This window comes from Heptranchias perlo, chromosome 37, assembly GCF_035084215.1.
Source record: "Heptranchias perlo isolate sHepPer1 chromosome 37, sHepPer1.hap1, whole genome shotgun sequence".
Lineage (NCBI taxonomy): Eukaryota > Metazoa > Chordata > Chondrichthyes > Hexanchiformes > Hexanchidae > Heptranchias > Heptranchias perlo.
Window position 1 is genome coordinate 4709306 of NC_090361.1, and position 17364 is coordinate 4726669.

General features: G+C 44.7%; 1 protein-coding gene across 2 annotated transcripts in view; it reads right to left on the reverse strand.

Annotated features, from left to right (window-relative positions):
• LOC137304419 (collagen alpha-1(XI) chain-like) overlaps positions 1 to 17364 on the reverse strand; it is a 226932-nt gene that overhangs the window by 38513 nt on the left and 171055 nt on the right. For both annotated transcript variants that reach the window (XM_067973011.1, XM_067973010.1), the window contains 5 exons: positions 11695 to 11748; positions 9437 to 9490; positions 7742 to 7849; positions 1173 to 1226; positions 493 to 546 (listed from right to left, as the gene is read on the reverse strand). In XM_067973011.1, the coding sequence (XP_067829112.1) occupies positions 493 to 546; positions 1173 to 1226; positions 7742 to 7849; positions 9437 to 9490; positions 11695 to 11748 (324 nt within the window). The remainder of the gene's footprint in view (positions 1 to 492; positions 547 to 1172; positions 1227 to 7741; positions 7850 to 9436; positions 9491 to 11694; positions 11749 to 17364) is intronic.

Below are 17364 nucleotides of genomic sequence, written 5' to 3' on the forward strand. Positions count from 1 at the left end.
AATGGATGTCAGTGTGTTATCTAACACGTTATCCAACACACTCTTCCTTATCCCTACATTTTCACTATGCTGAAATTGCCCATCTCCCTTCTCTAACTCTTTCTTTCCCAGGTCCTTAAAGCTGTGGAACCCTCTGCTTCCCCTCAGTCTCCACTCCCTCCTGCAACCAATAAACATTTAATACACAAGCTCGGCAAAGTCCAAGTCACTATTGTCTGGTAGTCTTCCATCTTTTCAACCCTTGGCGGTGTCCTGCGCTATGTGCCTTCATCTATTACCTAGGTTTCTCAGTATATGAAACATCCAGGGAGGTCACGTGCATGGGTTCTGTTATCTACTGCTTGATGGTTCCACAGATCTCTCTTGCCCATTATGCCAAACTTGATCCAACTGCAGTTCAGAATGAAGTAAATGGTGATGTTTTTTGCAAAGTTATCCCCCATGTAAGCTCAAGTATAATGAGAAGGAAAATGAGGACATAAAGTAACTTACACTGGCACCGTTTGCACCAGGAGAACCTCTTGCACCAGAAGGACCAGGTGGACCCTGCAGACAAGGACATGACGGGAGAAACGTTAACTGGCGCTCCATGATTCACATGAGTTCTTGCAATGCTTTAAACCATTGGTCATGACCATCTTAAACTCAAGAGTGATCAACAACCAAAGAGAGAATTTCAAACTAGTGGCCAGAGTAATAGTTTTAGTCGTCATGGGTTGTGGAGCACGCTTGACGTTTGAGCCTTGATGCAAAGGTGCGGCTGGTAGTGAGGGCAGGAGGTTGAAGGGTAGATTATAGAGCAGATCTCATGAATTCATCGGAGAAACGAGTGCAGAGATTAGCGTGACCTTTTATGTGGCCCGTTATTTACAGCCATGCTCCAATAGTAACACGAACGCCCGATACTCCAATCAGTAATTCAGACACGCAAAGGTCTGTGTTGGGGCCATTAATTCATAAACTCTGCCCCTATATTCCATTCATACCTCTCCACTTGCGATGTGCTGAAAGGATGGATTTTGGGGTTGGCATTTGGAGCAAGAGTACCGTTTTTGATTGAACTGGCAAATCAGCTGGCTTTGCTGCCATTGTGCTGTTTAATGTCAAGGTGTCTCCATGAAATGAGGATGGTCGATAGGAAGGATCCCACTGTTACAATACTGCCCACGTACCATAGGTCCGACATCTCCACTTTCACCCTTTTCACCAGGAGGACCAGGCATTCCCTGTAAAACACAAAATAAGAGTGGCGATCAGCACCATAAGGAGATACACAAATTAAAAGGTCCAGTCCATCCACTTTTCCAGTTTAATAGTCAGCTAAAAAGCTCATCGCAGATACAAGGGCAGAAATAGAGAGTCTCCGCTGCCAGCACAGAGCCTTGATAGAGGTGGGGATGGGGCACGCACGACTGTCTTCTAGCCTGATCTCCAACCCAAGCTCGCAAGGCTCTGTACATTCTGCACTGTGCTACCAATTCAAAAGATGTATTTATATAGTGTCTTATCAAGTCCCTCAACTGTTCAAAACTTTTTTGCAAAGGTGAATTACTTCTTGAAGTGCAGTCGCTGTTATGTCGGTAAAGCTGCAGCCAATTTGCGCACAGCAAGGTCCCACAGACAGCAAATGAGATAAATGACCAGTGTTAGCTGAAGGAGGAACATTGGCCAGGACATTAGGAGGACTCCCTGCTCTCTTTCGAATAGTGCCAGGCGATCTTTTACGTCCACCTGAACATGTAGATAGGGCCTCAGCTTAACATTGCATCCAAAGGACGTTACTGATACTGCAGCACTCCCTCGGTACTGGTCTCGAGTGTCAAACCTTCTGATTCAGAGGCGAGAATCCGACCAACTGAGCCAAGCTGGTACTTGTGAGGTATCGTGCACAATGTGTAAAAACATCTTATGCAGGTGCCGTCTAACGGTATATGAAACCCTCCATGGAGCCCTGTATCCAACAGATCCCAGACAAATTAATACCGACTCCTACATAGCCAACATAGCACTCAAACAATGACTCCCCCCCTGTGCAATGTGCTTTGAATTGTCAGCTTTTTCCCCCACTCAGTGCTTTTTCTTGATTATCTGTCAAGTGTTATACATTCTTAAGATTAATCAAAAACTGTCGGACAAACCTCATTACTTCATGCTTCTAACTAGAGTGGACACAAAAGCAAACCCAATTAGGGCATCATGAGATTCTTATTGCCGCCACCACCTGGCTCCTTACCTGCGTAACGGATTGCTCATCAACACTGTCACGTTCCTCTCCGCTCGATGACAGATTACACCGCTGAGGAGCAGGTCGGAGGTGTCACAAGGACCTTTAACCTCTGAGCAATGACGAAGCATACTCAGTCCCAAACCATTAATTGAAGCCAGCCGAACATCTTTCATTTCTTTGAGTTGGCGCTAATTATTTGTGGCAATTCCCCAACCAGGAAGCTGCCTAATGTCGGATCAAAGCCAGGAACACTGCTCTCCTCCGGAATGCTGTAAATTAATCTGGGACTCAGTGGCAGGAAAGTTAGGGCAATTATTTCAGGGTCATATCAATCACCTCAAAGCTTCCTCGTGTTTAGAACAGCACAATACACTGACCTACTTAGTTTTCCACTCAGCCATTGGCTGAAATCTCTCTCTGCTGAGCCAAGAAATGACAGTTATAGAATCTTACAGTGCAGAAGGAGAAAGAAAGGAGGGAGAAAAGGAAGAACAAGAAAGAAAGAAAGGAGAAAAAGAAAGAAAGACAAAGAAAGACATGCATTTATTAAGCATCACAGGCTTCCCAAGGTGCTTTACAACCAGTGAAGTGCTTTTCGAAATGTAGTCACTGTTGTAATGTTACAAATGCGGCAGCCAATTTTGCACAGCAAGATCCCACAAACAGTAATATGATAATGACCAGACAATCTGTTTTTAGTGATGTTGGTTGAGGGATAAATATTGGCCCAGGACACCCGGGGAGAACTCCCCTGCTCTTGAGGCTTCAGCTTGATGTCAAGTTGCAGAAGGTTTTGGCTCATCCATGACTCGATATCAGACCAGCAGTCCAAAAGCACAGTGGTAGTTGGGGAGTCAAGGGTGGTTTTGGAGTAGTAGAGCTGGGTGTTATCATCATACATACAGAAGCTGACTCCATGCCCACAGATGGAGTCACTGAGGGACAACCTTAACATTAGGAATAAGAGAGTTCAAGATCTGTACCTTGACCAATTCCCAAAGTGGCAGGGTGGGGCCAGGAGGGGAAACCATTGCAGGAGATACGCTGGTTGTGTTGGGACATATAGGAGTGGAACCAAGTGAGGGTAGTGCCACACAAGTGGACCATGGAGAAGAAGTGGTGGAGTAGGGTAGGAAGAAAGAACTTGCATTTATATAGCGCCTTTCAAGACCTCAGGACATCCCAAAATGCTTTACAGCCAATGAATGTAGTCACTGTTGTAATGTGGTAGTCAATTTGCGCACAGCAAGATCCCACAAACAGCAATGAGATAACGACCAGATAATCCATTTTAGTGATGCTGGTTGAGGGATAAGTATTGGCCAGGACCCCGGAATGAGTACGGTGTTGAACTGCGTTAAGATGTCGAGACGGAGGAGGAGGGACAGTGCACCATTACTACAAAGAACATCATTGGTAATTTGGACCAAGGGGGGGGGTCTCGGCACTCTGGGCAGGCCAGGAACCAGACTGAAGGGGCTCGAACAGGCAGCAGTTGGAGGAAAGAGGGTGGTGCTGTGTGGCAGTGCCAGTCACAGACTTTAGAAAGAAAAAGACAGGGTAGTAATTGGAGAAGGTGGACAGGCCCCAGAGTAGGCTTTTTGAGGAGAAGGTGATGACGGCAGTTTTGATGGACAGAAGAAAAGGCCTCAGATTCAATTCCTGGTCAGTGCTGTCAGCTATCTTAACAGCCCGGGTGCTACAATTGTCCCTTGAATTCCTGGGCTGAAGAGAAGGATAAATGATTCACCATTCCCTCTCCCGATCACTATCCCGGAAGTCCTGCTAAAAAGTCCGCAGGTAGGGAAATCAGGTATGACTGAGTTCAGCTATGATGCCCTACATGACTGAATTGCCTGCTGACTGGGAACATATTCTGCATTTTTAAGAGGTGTATAGATGATGACATTTAGAATTACCAGATAGATCAAGAAAACAATTTGAAACGAACCAAGAGGTACATTTTAATCTCTTACGTACAAAAGTTTGCTGACGGTATTTGCCATCGATTTAAATGGCCTGCTACAATTTGGGGTGTTTCCCAATGCTCTTTGTTCACACTCTACTCAAAAGTGAGCTTCCAAATGCAGCCTTGCACTTCCCATGAACCAAAACCTGACCTACTGTCTAAATAACTGAGCGAGCAGGCTGAAGGGCAAACAATGGATGCTTAAACCACTGGGATATGAACTAGAAATAGCATGGAATACCACTCCTGATCTCCCCAAACCAACGGATTAATATCACATTGACAGACCATATAATCCAGGCTAAACTATTAATTGATTTTTTTGTAAGAAATAAAATTATACAGAAGCAAGAATAAATCATAATATAGTACTTAACTTTCACAGGTACATGAATCTGTTCTCTGATCTAAACATAACCAATTGTTTTATGATTCTTAGGGCCCTTTCGTCAGAATCCTTTAACTGAGGCTATTAGCTAGAAAATCCAATTTGCTACAAACATTTATTGCATTTGCCTTATATACCTGCATATGCTCTTAAACAAATGGGTTAACCTGCATTAAAACTGTATACACAGGAAGTTAGAAACAGTTTATACATAGATAAAGGTGGGTAAATGGAGTTGAGGTACAGATCAGCCATTGAATGGCGGAACAGGCTCGAGGGGCTGAATGGCCTCCTCCTGTTCTTAATTTCTTGTCCTATGTAAGATGATCAGAATTTCTAGCCTTGTGTGTCCAACATGGGCTCCGAGAACAATGATGTTCCTACTCACCACTGCGAGATGGAACTAACTAGCTGAACTAAAGCAATCATCAGAATCTGTCATATTGATTCCCAATCTATGTAGCAACGAAAGGGAGAACTGTCAATCAAAATCAGACATCAAAGCCAGGGAGCTGCCAGTCTGAAACCTCATTATTATACCTCCAGCATAAAGCAAACCTGTCTCAACAGGTAAGAGCGTTGCCAAGGCATCAAGCCCAGGAGCACAACCAACCATTTCAGATTAACAGCTCTGATTCTTTCTTGCAGTGTCCGAGGAAACAGTCAAACCCTTTTATCCCGACGGGGAGCAATCAGTACGGATAGAGGCGAGTCATCTCCTGTCCGGGTCGCCAACTCTGGTTGGACTTATTCCTGGACGTTTCATCACATGACCTGGCGCCTCCAACCGCCAAACTCGGTCAGACAGCTTTCCTTCCCGACTCTCAACAATTAACAACTTGCATTTATGCAACACCTTTAACATAAGAAAACATCCCAAGGCGTTTCACTGGAGCGTAATCAGACAAAATATGACACCCAGCCACATAAGGAGATATTAGGACAGTAAAAGCTATAGTCAGAGAGGTAGTTTTTTTTTTAGTAAGTAATTTTTTTTAATAATTCATTAACGGAAGTGTTCAAAGGGAATGACAATTTAAAAAAAAAATTCCCCTATGATTTTTCTCTCAGTTTGCTCACTACAGTGTCCAGGAGGTTAATCTTTAATACCTGGAGACTCCAGGACAGACAACCCTGGAGGGTTGGCAACCCTATCTCCTTTTGAAGCCGACACCTACACCCCAGACAGGGTTTGTACATTTCTCAACTCCCCTTACTCACATGGCTACAAACTCATACAAGAAGATAAAATTAAATTTTTTAAAATGAATTTAAACATACTGATCTTCAATCGGTTACATGTGTCAATCAAAATGGTGGCTGCCATTAGTTTTAGTGGACACACACACACATATTATATACACGATAGAAGGGATGGCAGAAAATTGGCAAAGCAGGACACATTTGCTTTAATGCTGCTTGCGTACTTAAGCAGCTAAATTGGAGAGTAACTGGAAAAAAATGTTTTTAAGCCAGCTCTCAAAACCGATTTGAAATGGCCCTGACCATACTCTTCTGGTAGCTCGAGCCAGTGGCTCACTGGCTGCCCAGACTCAACCTGACCCCTACTGGCAGACCCGATCATCACAACCCAACTTGTGACCTCTGCTGGCACACCCAGTCAACACAACCCGACTCCTGCGCTCACAGAAATTACAGGCGAGAAGTCCACTCCCCTTAATATGGGTAAGATTAATGTAAATGCTGAACGACCACCATTCTGCCCACTCCCTCAGTCTAAGTACCTGTGGGACTTTCTACTCTTTCCTTCTCAATTCACCATACCTTCTTTCTTATTATCTGCTAATCCCCTCTATTCCCCAAATTTGCTTGCCTATTTCTTTGATTACTTTTGCGTGAAGCTGTCTAGGTCTGGATATTTGCCTGGCTTCAATCCCATTAGTCTGCCCATTACAATGTGTATGGTTATACCCATCGCTGTAAGTTTTTCCCTCTCACTTTTATTAACGGTATCAAGGGTTACGGAACCAAGGCAGGCAAATTGAGTTGAGATACAGATCAGCCATGATCTAACTGAATGGCGGAACAGGCTTGAGGGGCTGAATGGCCTACTCCTGTTATCTATGTTCCTCATTAAAATCTAGACTTCTGTGTGCCTCCAATGTTATATCTTTATTTTCCACTCTGAAGCATGTCAGGTGTCACACATGCAGATTTCTGTGTTACAGTATAAAAAAGTAAGTCTGTCACTGTCCGTCAGTTACAGAGAACCTTCCCCAGCAACAGGAAATACCCTCAAACTGGCCAGAGGATTTGTGGAAGAGCGATTTGTCTCTAATTAACCTGTAGCCTTATTGCTACATTCTGGGCTTAACAGGAATATCTCAGGTTACACAAAGCTCCCCTTAAGCAGCAGAATAATACACCGTGTGTCACACTGTGTGATGCTCCTGTCCTGATAAAGCAACAAATCCACTATTACCATGAGCAATTCCACGGGAGACCCACTAGTTCATCAAAAAAAGTCACAAAGCAACAATATTTTAAGGGATAATAGTAGAATCAGGGAAAATACAGAATAACAGTTAGAAACTTTGGTCTTGGAGCCATCTGACAACCTGCTCTAAGGTCTCCGTCAATGCAACCTCTAACCAGTTGCTAAATGGGCAAGTACATCCTGGGTGAGGGGGACTTGTCCAGGGATGTTCCTACCCTCTTGCTCAGAAACCTGCCATACGCATTTCAATATTAGCACCTCAATTGCCTCGGAACCCAGCCCTCCAACTCCTCCATCTTGTATTTCATAGTTTTCCCAAGTAACCTCTCTTTTTTAATCATTGTGAGTAGAATCCAATAAAAGTTCAGAGTGAATATTGACACCACCATGTCAGTAAATGAGTTGGAGGCGGGGCGGGGCTTACAGCAAACAGAATCTATTCACTCAGCAAACAGAGTCTCTACGAACTACAGCAAACAGGATTCATGGCCAAAACTACAGCAGCTTCTCCCGATAAAAGCAGGATTATTTCTCCAGAAAAATGCAGTGATGTGAGGATAATTACCTAATTCAAATTATGCGCGTAAAATCAATCCAAGTCACTCCAGGCATGATTGACGGGGGTGGGGGTTACTCAATCATCTCCATTCTGGCCGGGAATAGCGGTGCCACCATGTGCAGCCTTAAAAGTTCAATTACCTGAAGTCCAACAGGTCCGGAAGAACCAGGGAATCCACGGATACCATCATCGCCTTTCTGTCCACGCATACCCTGCTCTCCCCTCGGCCCCGACTCACCGTCAGAACCCTATACACACAAAAAAAAACACAATTTAGATGGTGATCAATGGGCAGACACAACATGCTAATCGGACAGGGAGGAAGAAGCCTGGTAACTGCAGGACAAATAGCTGAGTAAGAGTTACAAGGCAGCCCTCTGAAGGTTATTGAAACTCCAAGATGCGTTACAACCTTGAAATATCGAGACCTCTCTCTAAATATGAATATAAAATATTTGTGTGTAGCATGATTGCGACTTATTAAAGTGTGCACCCGATTGGCTCAAGTGCGATACTGATAAAACCTCAAATCACAACCGAACAAGTAATGCCTTGAAAGAGAGTCAGTCATTCTTGAGATTATGTATCGCTTCCCAGTTAAATAAAAAAGGGTTTGCATTTCTAGGGCACCTTTCATGACCTCAGGACGTCCCAAAGCGCTTTACTGCCAATGAAGTACTTTTGAAGTGTAGTCACTTGGAAACGCGGCAGCCAATTTGCGCACAGCAAGATCCCACAAACAGCAATGTGACAACGACCAAATGATCTGTTTAAGTGATGTTCACTGAGGGATAAATATCGGCCAGGACACCAGGGAGAACTGCCCTGCTCTCGAATAGTGCTGTGGGATCTTTTACAACCACCCGAGAGGGCAGACGGGGCCTCGGTTTAACATCTCATCTGAAAGACGGCCCCTCCACTCAGTCCTGCACTGGAGGTGTTAGCCTAAGACTTTTGTGCTCGAGTCTCTGGAGTGGGACGTGAACCTACAACCTTCTGACTCAGGGGCGAGAGTGCTACCCACTGAGCCACAGCCAACACCTGTCAGAGTGACAAGGTGTCCTGAACACATGCCTCTCTCGATCGTACTCTGGAGCTGGCCATTGGGAAGTAGGCGAGGATAGCCTGGAGTGATTTTCCCTCTAAATTTCTTCTGCGTTTTGGTGGGAAAGCACTGGCCTCTCTTCAGTGCTCTCTCTCCCTCCCCGTTGTAGAGTTAAGACTGTAAACCTCTCTCATAGGTGCAAATCCAGTAGCAGACATGGCTTGCAAGCGTTGTACCCCCTGCAACATAGGGTCCACACAGTGCCTGTCCCCAGGTGCACAGAATAACAAAATTCACCTTTCTAAATTCTTGAGTGCAAGAGGCAAAAGTTCAGTACAGATTCCGATGAGGCGGCGCTCTGAGTTGAATCAATTCGGTCAGTGAGACTGTCCTGGTGAAACCATTAACACCATTAGCATTAAGTATGGTTCCAATACTTGAATAAACTCTAGGCCCCCAAGCAAAGAGAGTTCACACGTGGCTGGAAATCAAATCAATCCAATTTGAAATTTGGTCTCTTTCTTTCGAGGCATCCATCTTGGAAATTGTTGAGCTCAAATTTGATCTATAACCTCCCTTCCTCTCACTACAGTTACATAATGAGTCACGTCAACATGTAACTGAACTTGTTTGTTTCTCTAACCTTTGACACCTCACCTAAGTACAAGTCTGTAAAGTGCTGGCCTGTGGCCATGACGAGTACATAAATTAATATGTAATCCTACTAAAGATTCACCATCAACCACACAACAAAGAAAGGAACATAAAATGAAACAGAATTGCTACTTACAATGGGACCAGGGTGCCCAATTGGACCCTGTATTCCGTATGGCCCTGGGGGACCCTGTAAGAGGAGAGAACAGATGTCACATGTACAATAGGATAATTTAATAATGGGGATTAAATTGGAATTGATAGTTTCAATATCCGTCAATTTTTCTTTAAACCTCCTGCTGCTTCTGAACTTTCTAATCATTCCAGCATTAATGGGACTGCTGCTGGACCTGGATTCAGCCCAACTCCAAAAATCTAAGCAGTGTAGTAAGTAATGGCTTTAACAAGTGGATTTCAGGATTGACTTTGCTACTGAGAAGAAACTGGATGGTTCCATCAACTCTGTGAAGATTAACAGAATGCTCACGGGCTTTTCAAAACCACATGTTCAAGGAGTTTCAATGATGGCGGGTACTTCTGAACATTGTTCAAAAACTCAAGTGATTTGTATTTTTCAACACAATCATACCCACCTTATACCTTGTACTATCTATCGATCCCTGTAGAGCCATCCCCGTACAGCAATCTCTCAGCTATCTCTATCTCTGGTCATAAGCTCTCTCTAACCCTATCTATATCTATCTATCTACATATATACACGCACACATTATATATATATATATTATATATAATAAACAATCTTTCTTCTGAAGTCTTCCTTCTTTATGAAGCTTTGTTGCGTTTTGTCTCATTATGGGGAAGATGGCGAGTAATTGCAGAGTAATAATCATATCAAGGTACTCAGATCGAGAGTGAAACCCGAGTGATTTATAACTGATTCCTGAAAGAGGGAATGAGGGCTGTGATTAAGGTGTTGAGGGCCTTCCAAGCTACCAAGTTTGGATAATACATATTGTAATCTGGATGTGAGACTGTTAATCTCTTATTTTATCAACTGTTATAAGAGAGATAGGATGTGGGTTACAGTCTATGTTTTGTGAAAATTCTTCAAGGATTTTTCAATTCCTGCCTCAAGTATTCCTCAGTTTCTTTCCCAAACACCGATTGAGAAACTGAGGAGGGTAGGAGGCAGTCAGCTGAAAGGAATGTGCAGTTCCAAGTATAACCATGTCAAAAGTGCTGTCTGCCATTAAACTGAATGGAGCTGCTCTGGATGTACACCTTCTTCTGGCCAGCACCACTGGAGCAGCTGAGGGGAATGGCAGGCCCAGACTGGTGTGTCTCTGCAATGCTAGAAATTTAACGATATTTCTCTCAGGCAATAGATCACCTTTTCAAACATATGGGGGCCAATAACTTGAGCAGAACGCACTTCTTTCCCTTTCACGTTGGCAGAGTTACTTGGGGGAGTTTGCGTACTATTAACATTTAAATCCGATTGGCAATTTTTCATTTTTGTTGGGGTCTCATTTATATTAACTTCAGTTATGTGGAGAGACTAGAGAAGCTGGGATTGTTCTCCTTGGCAGAGAAGGTTAAGGGGAGATTTAATAGAGGTGTTCAAAATTATGAGGGGTTTTGATAGTTTCTCCCTATCTGCTTTGTTTCTACTGGCAGGAGGGTCGGTGACCAGAGGACACAGATTTAAGGTAATTGGCAAAAGAACCAGAGGGGAGATGAGGAGAATTTTTTTTCAACGCAGCGAATTGTTGTGATCTGGAATGTGCTGCCGGAAAGGGCGGTGGAAGCAGATTCTAAAGTAACTTTCAAAAGGGAATTGGATAAATACTTGGAGGGAAATATTTGCAGGGCTATTGGGGAAAGAGCAGGGGGGAGTGGGACTAATTGGATAGCTCTTTCAAAGAGCCAGCACAGGCATGATGGGCCAAATGGCCTCCTGCTGTGCTGCATCAATCTATGATTTTATGACGCAGAACGTAAGGTATCTCTGATTGTGATATTGGACCGGCAGACAGATTGATATTGTGTGATTGGACCTGCTGTATTCTCACACCAGATTTTTAAAAATACTTGTATTTATGCAGCGTCTTATAATGAATTGACTCAAGGAACTTGACACAGTGAATGACATTTGTCGTACGATGATTGTTGCCATTCTGTTCAATCAGTGTTCCACAAGCAGAAATGAGATGAATGACCAATTTTGACAAGGAATGTCGGCCCGAACGCAGAGAACTCCCTGTTCTTCTTCGAAAAGTGACATGGGGTCATTAACATTCACCCGAACCCCTGGAGCAGGCAGATGGGGCCTCCTCTGCACTACCTCATCCAAAGAATGGGAGGCAGCAGATCATGTAATTATTAATGCCCTTCCCCTGAAGTACATCAGAGCTGGGCAGGATCTTTACTCACAGACTCTCCTTTGTCTCCTTTGCTGCCTTTTTGTCCAGATCCACCCAATTCTCCCTGCAAAAGAGCAACGTTAAATACTTTCAAAAGAGCATTTTAGCGAGAAGGCAAAGCAATTGAGAGCACTTAGTGACCTTGTGGCCCTCAGATTCAAAGTCAAGTGTTCCTAACCCTTCTTCTTGTATTCACTGCTTCTTTATATATGATGGGCTTCAGCTCTATCAGCACCAGACACAATGGCCACACTACTTAGTGGTTAGAGCACTCAGGGGAGGGAAAATCACCAATAATTTTAGAAAGGTGCATAATCAGCAATCACACTGAAATTTAATTGCCTAATAATTTAGTAGCCAACTCCTAGCAGGATTAGTTCGGAGGACGGAGTCTCTTTATCCCATTGATTCTCATCCTTCCCGACTACCAACCCATGAGTCCAGGGTCCTCATCTCAATCGCCTTTCCTGGCAACCAGATTCAGGTGCTCACCGTCCTCTATGCGGATTTGCGTCCTTAATTTGTGCTTCGCGCCACTGAGCTCACGCCCTCTACACTACATAGTTGTGGTAGAGATAATAACGACAAAGACTTGCATTTATATAGCGCCTTTCATGACCCCCAGTCATCGCAAAGCGCTTTACAGCCAGTGAAGTACTTTTGAAGCGTAGTTACTTCATCGTCGCTGGGTCAAAATCCTGGAACTCCCTTCCTAACAGCACTGTGGGAGAACCGTCACCACACGGACTGCAGCGGTTCAAGAAGGCGGCTCACCACCACCTTCTCGAGGGCAATTAGGGATGGGCAATAAATGCCGGCCTCGCCAGCGACGCCCACATCCCGTGAACGAATAAAAAAAAAACTGTTGTAATGTAGGAAACGCGGCAGCCAATTTGCACACAGCAAACAGCAAAGTGATAAATGACCAGATAATCTGTTTTAGTGATGTTGGTTGAGGGATAAATATTGGCCAGGACACCCCTGCTCTTCTTTGATTACTGCCATAGGATTTATGAAGGCAGACAGGGCCTCGGTTTAATGTCTCATCCAAAAGACGACAACTCTGACAGTGCAGCACTCCCTCAGTACTGCACTGGGAGTGTCAGCCTAGATTTCGTACTCAAGTGGGACTCGAACCCACAACCTGCTGACTCAGACCCGGAAGTGCTATCACTGAGCCATGGTTGACACTCAATTTACACTCGTGCAGTTACCTGAACCCTTTGGAGAGGATTTAGCTTGTCTGTAAACTAACAATTCCAACTTGTAATTGGAGCAATGTGCCTTAGGTGTGGGGAGTGGGGCAACTACATGATGGCAGTTGCCCTGTATTCTGGAGCACAGAGGCCTGCGGCCTTGTACGTGCTTAAAAGCATTCAGCAGGCCCAAATGCGGCCACGCAGTGTGTAGCACGCTGGGAGCCTGCGCACGCACCGTGAGCAAGGCTTATTGAGACCCTGAGTCTCAATCGAATTAGGGGCCTCCCTGAAATGCCACAGGACCACCTGGGAATGGGGTGGGGATGGGGGAAGGGGGAGGGGGGGGTGATTTGAGCAAATAGAATATTAAACCAGGTTGGCCCCCTCCTTGCTGTAGGGTCTTTTCTCCTCCCCCCTCACTTCCCAGCTCCCCGTTATTCCTGCTTTCAAATAACAACTTCCCACAAGAGGACTTAAGTCCCCACCACATTGAAAATTAAAAATAAAGGCACTTGGCAGGTAGATGGGGGTCACATCTACTTATTTTTCATTTATAAGCCCTCACACAAATGTCATGCAAAGCTGAGGAGAGCAAATGCTACTCCATTGGAGACACTATTTTTGACTTGGCCGTGAGGGTTACTGAGGCAACTGTGGTTATATATGTTTCGCCCCGATTGAAGTCTGACCTCTGAACTCTCTCATAACCAGGAAACAATACTAGGATAGGAGTGAGGTGGGGGTCACGATCACTTGACCTGAAACTAGATCAGAAAAAGGAGCGACCAGCTGGACTGAGAAGACATCTTGTAACACCAGTTACCTATTTTGCGAGCGGTTGCCAATAGTGGCAAAATGATGCAATCACTTCTGTTCACCCTGTAGTAGACACCTCACCGACTGCAACACATAGAATTTACAGCACAGAAACAGGCCAGTCGGTCCAACTGGTCCGTGCTGGTGTTTATGCTCCACACGAGCCTCCTTCCACCCTACTTCATCTCACCCTATCAGCATAACCTTCTATTCCTTTCTCCCTCATGTATTTATCTAGCTCCCCCTTAAATGCATCTACACTATTCGTCTCAACTGCTCCATGTGGTAGCGAGTTCCACATTCTCACCACTCTCTGGGTAAAGAAGTTTCTCCTGAATTCCCGATTGAATTTATTAGTGACTATCTTATATTTAAGACCCCTAGTTTTGGTCTCCCCCACAAGTGGAAACATCTTCTCCACATCTACCCTAACAAATTGAAGACCTTTAAACCTTGCAAATTAGGATGCGGTGTTCAGAACAGGCTAGTCCTGGCATTTACCATGAACAACGTCTACCCCAGTGCTCTCCCGCTGTGGCGATTAAGCCACTTTAATTCACGGCCTGTACATGTCTCGGTAACCACTCCTGTACGCGGATCCTGTGAGCTTTACAATGGTCGGGCACTGGATGGGTTGCACTGGCGGCAGAGAAACTGTTATTTATCTCTGGCAACTTAGGCAGTCAATTCATGAGGTACCCGTGCCAGATGGACTGTGCCCATGTCTTGTGCAAGTAATACATAGCTTCATTAAGATGTGCCCAAGATGATACATGTGCTAAAGTTAACTTTGACGCAGCATTTCCAAACAAGGTGTACTGAGCTGCATAAGATGTGTGTTAATCAAGCAAGCCATTTTAAGGAAACATATTGGTTGCTTTACCAAATCGAGCATAGCCCAGCATGGTTGGTTCCTTTAGTCAATCAACCTGGCAGTTAATTTAAGCAAAACTCTACGCAGGCCTGACCGTTAATGTTTAATTAAAAAGCCTCAAATTGACCTGATCAATACCGAGCAGCGCTATCAATCGGATTAATTGATTGCAACCAAGTTAAATTCCATTTCTTAAATGAGGCAGAAACATGAAAAAGTACAAACTGAGCAAAGTAATCAGTCAAAAGACTATCTCAAAAAGATAATAGCATATATTTAGATCCAACCAAACTGGTTCATGGATTTTTTTTTTTAAGGGGGTTGGGGGCAGGCTAAGACGACGACATCATGCTCCTGAGAGTTAATAGTCCTGACGAATGGAATATTTCTCCTCTGCACCTAGCAACAGATTCAGATGCTTCCAGGTCAGGCAGAGGGCCTTTTAGGTGCAGATCCAAACTCTTAATGCACTGTCCTGACAGTCTGCCCCAACTGAAACCTCAGAAAAATCCTGCCTGATGTTTCCACTTCCTGTCACATCTGTCCTCGTGGCCCGGCGTGTGACCGTAAACAGCGACACCGAAAGTATTTCTCCGAGCGACCATCTCCGGAAGTGTGCTTCCTTATCCGGCCCAGATCCATGGAAGCCTACTTTCCCGTTGAGTGGGTAAGAGTGAAAGGTATAGGCCCCGGAAGCAGTGGGTCAGTGCGCTAGGGAGTGATGGGTCAACGGGACTTGGTGCGAGTTAGGATACGGGCAGCAGAGTTTTGGACGAGCTCAAGTTCATGGAGGGTGGAAGATGGGAGGCCGGCCAGGAGGGCATTGGGGGAATCGAGTCTGGAGGTAACAAAAGGCATGGATGAGGGTTTCAACAGGCAGATGGGCTGAGGCAGGCAACCAACTGTGAGTAAGGTAATGGGGGATCTACTAAGCTGTCAATGGTCTCCTATAATGCAAGTAAAATATGAAGCATTCAGGCTGCCTCTACATTGTCCACACAAAATTGCTTCCTTGTTTGAGCACTGCCAATCGACTAATCGTCTAAAAGCTCCGTTTAAAACTCTTTTTTTGTGAAATACAGGTTTCTGGTTTTGGAATTTCCTCAAAATTGAAGTGAATTGTTCATTAAGATCCCTATGGATCACCCCGTTGTAGTGGGTTATTTACTGATGAAGTCACCACCGATTCAATTGTTGGTCCTGAAATTTGAAGCCAAGAGCTTTGCTTCCAGGAGTGGGCTCCATCTGCTGGCTATGTTTGTAATTACATGATATCATGTTAAAAGCTACATCGGACACGTAGACACGCGTGGACAATACACACAATACCGCGTGGGGCCACCTTGCAATCCCAACCAAGAAAAAGACACCATAACCTTCAAAGAAGTGGTTTCTTCTTTTTGATCTTGAAGATTCACATAGATCAGGAAAATGAAACAGACGATAACTTGGAAGGAGAGGGGCAGAAGAGTCAAATCAAATTCCCTGTGGCACTTTTAAGTCTGATGATGCGAGAGAGATAGTAATGCACTTACAGACAAGGACTGGTATTAACAAAAGACACTCCACGTGATCAGTACCAAAGATGGGCAGTAGCACTGAACATTCCTACAATTCTCACTCCCATTTCCTCTGGACAGTAGGGTTCTGGTAATGGTTCTGCTGTGTAACCATTTACACCTCGTCTGGACCCATCTTTTGTTTCTTTACTCGCCCCCATTACCACCCTCCTTGGGCTGCACCATCATCCCTTTTACCATCTAATCGCTCCTACCCCCCCCCAACTCTATCACAGACTTTCCCTTTTGTTCTTTCCTCCCCTCCCCCTTATCTCCCCCCCCTGGCTCCAAACTTGCTTATAAACTGCTAAACCTCTAACTTCTTCCAGTTCGGACCTGAAACGTTAACTCTGCTCCTCTCCCCTCACAGACGCTGCCTGGCCTGCTGAGTGTTTCCTGTTTTCATTTTGGATTTCCAGCTTCTCACAAACCAGTCGGGCTGAACAAGAGTTAGCACAAATGGAGACAAGCTGTGGGTCTCAGCTTCTTTCTGGTTCCGGAACAACAAATGGCGCCAGTAAAAGCAGCTCCTCCATTAACCAGCACCACAACAGTCCGATGTTACACAAGAGAATGGACAGACATCTCTGGTGGCCCTTTCAAGCCTTACTTTAAAAAAAAATGGGCCATGGGAATAGGGAATTGCCTCCCGCATTCAGAGTTAATAAAAGGCAACATTGGTCTTATTTAAGGGGCTTTATAATGGTGAATTAAACACTGCCTTCATTGACTTAGGAGGATTATACTAGCAGGCCAGTGTTATTGGCTGCAGCTTATATCGCATTTTATTCATTGCTACGGTAATGACAGATTTTTTTTTAAAAAGGCTATACCTACCTACCCTGTTCCTGTGCGACGCCTCATCAATCCACTTTATTGGAATTCCAGCAGGAGAAGTAGACTATTCCCACCTCTCAAATGAGCAGAATCTGGATATAAAGGGTGCGGTATGCCGTGAATAGTCAGGCAACAGCCCGAGTCAGAGGTTGTAGGGATGCTGCTAACATATAAGGGAAACCACCAACTTTATCTTGCTGGGCAGTGCTTTTAGTAGTCCTGTTATCATTCAGTCGATCTCCTTCTGTTCTACCAAACTCTGGGAAACCATCTTACGATACAAGTGTGACAGTATAGCTGCAGCTTAAAAAGCCTGGTTAAGCTTGCTAAGCAGGGCCAGGGGGAATACATGAGGCAAGTGTGTGAGTGTATCGTGAACGAGAGAAAATCAGGTT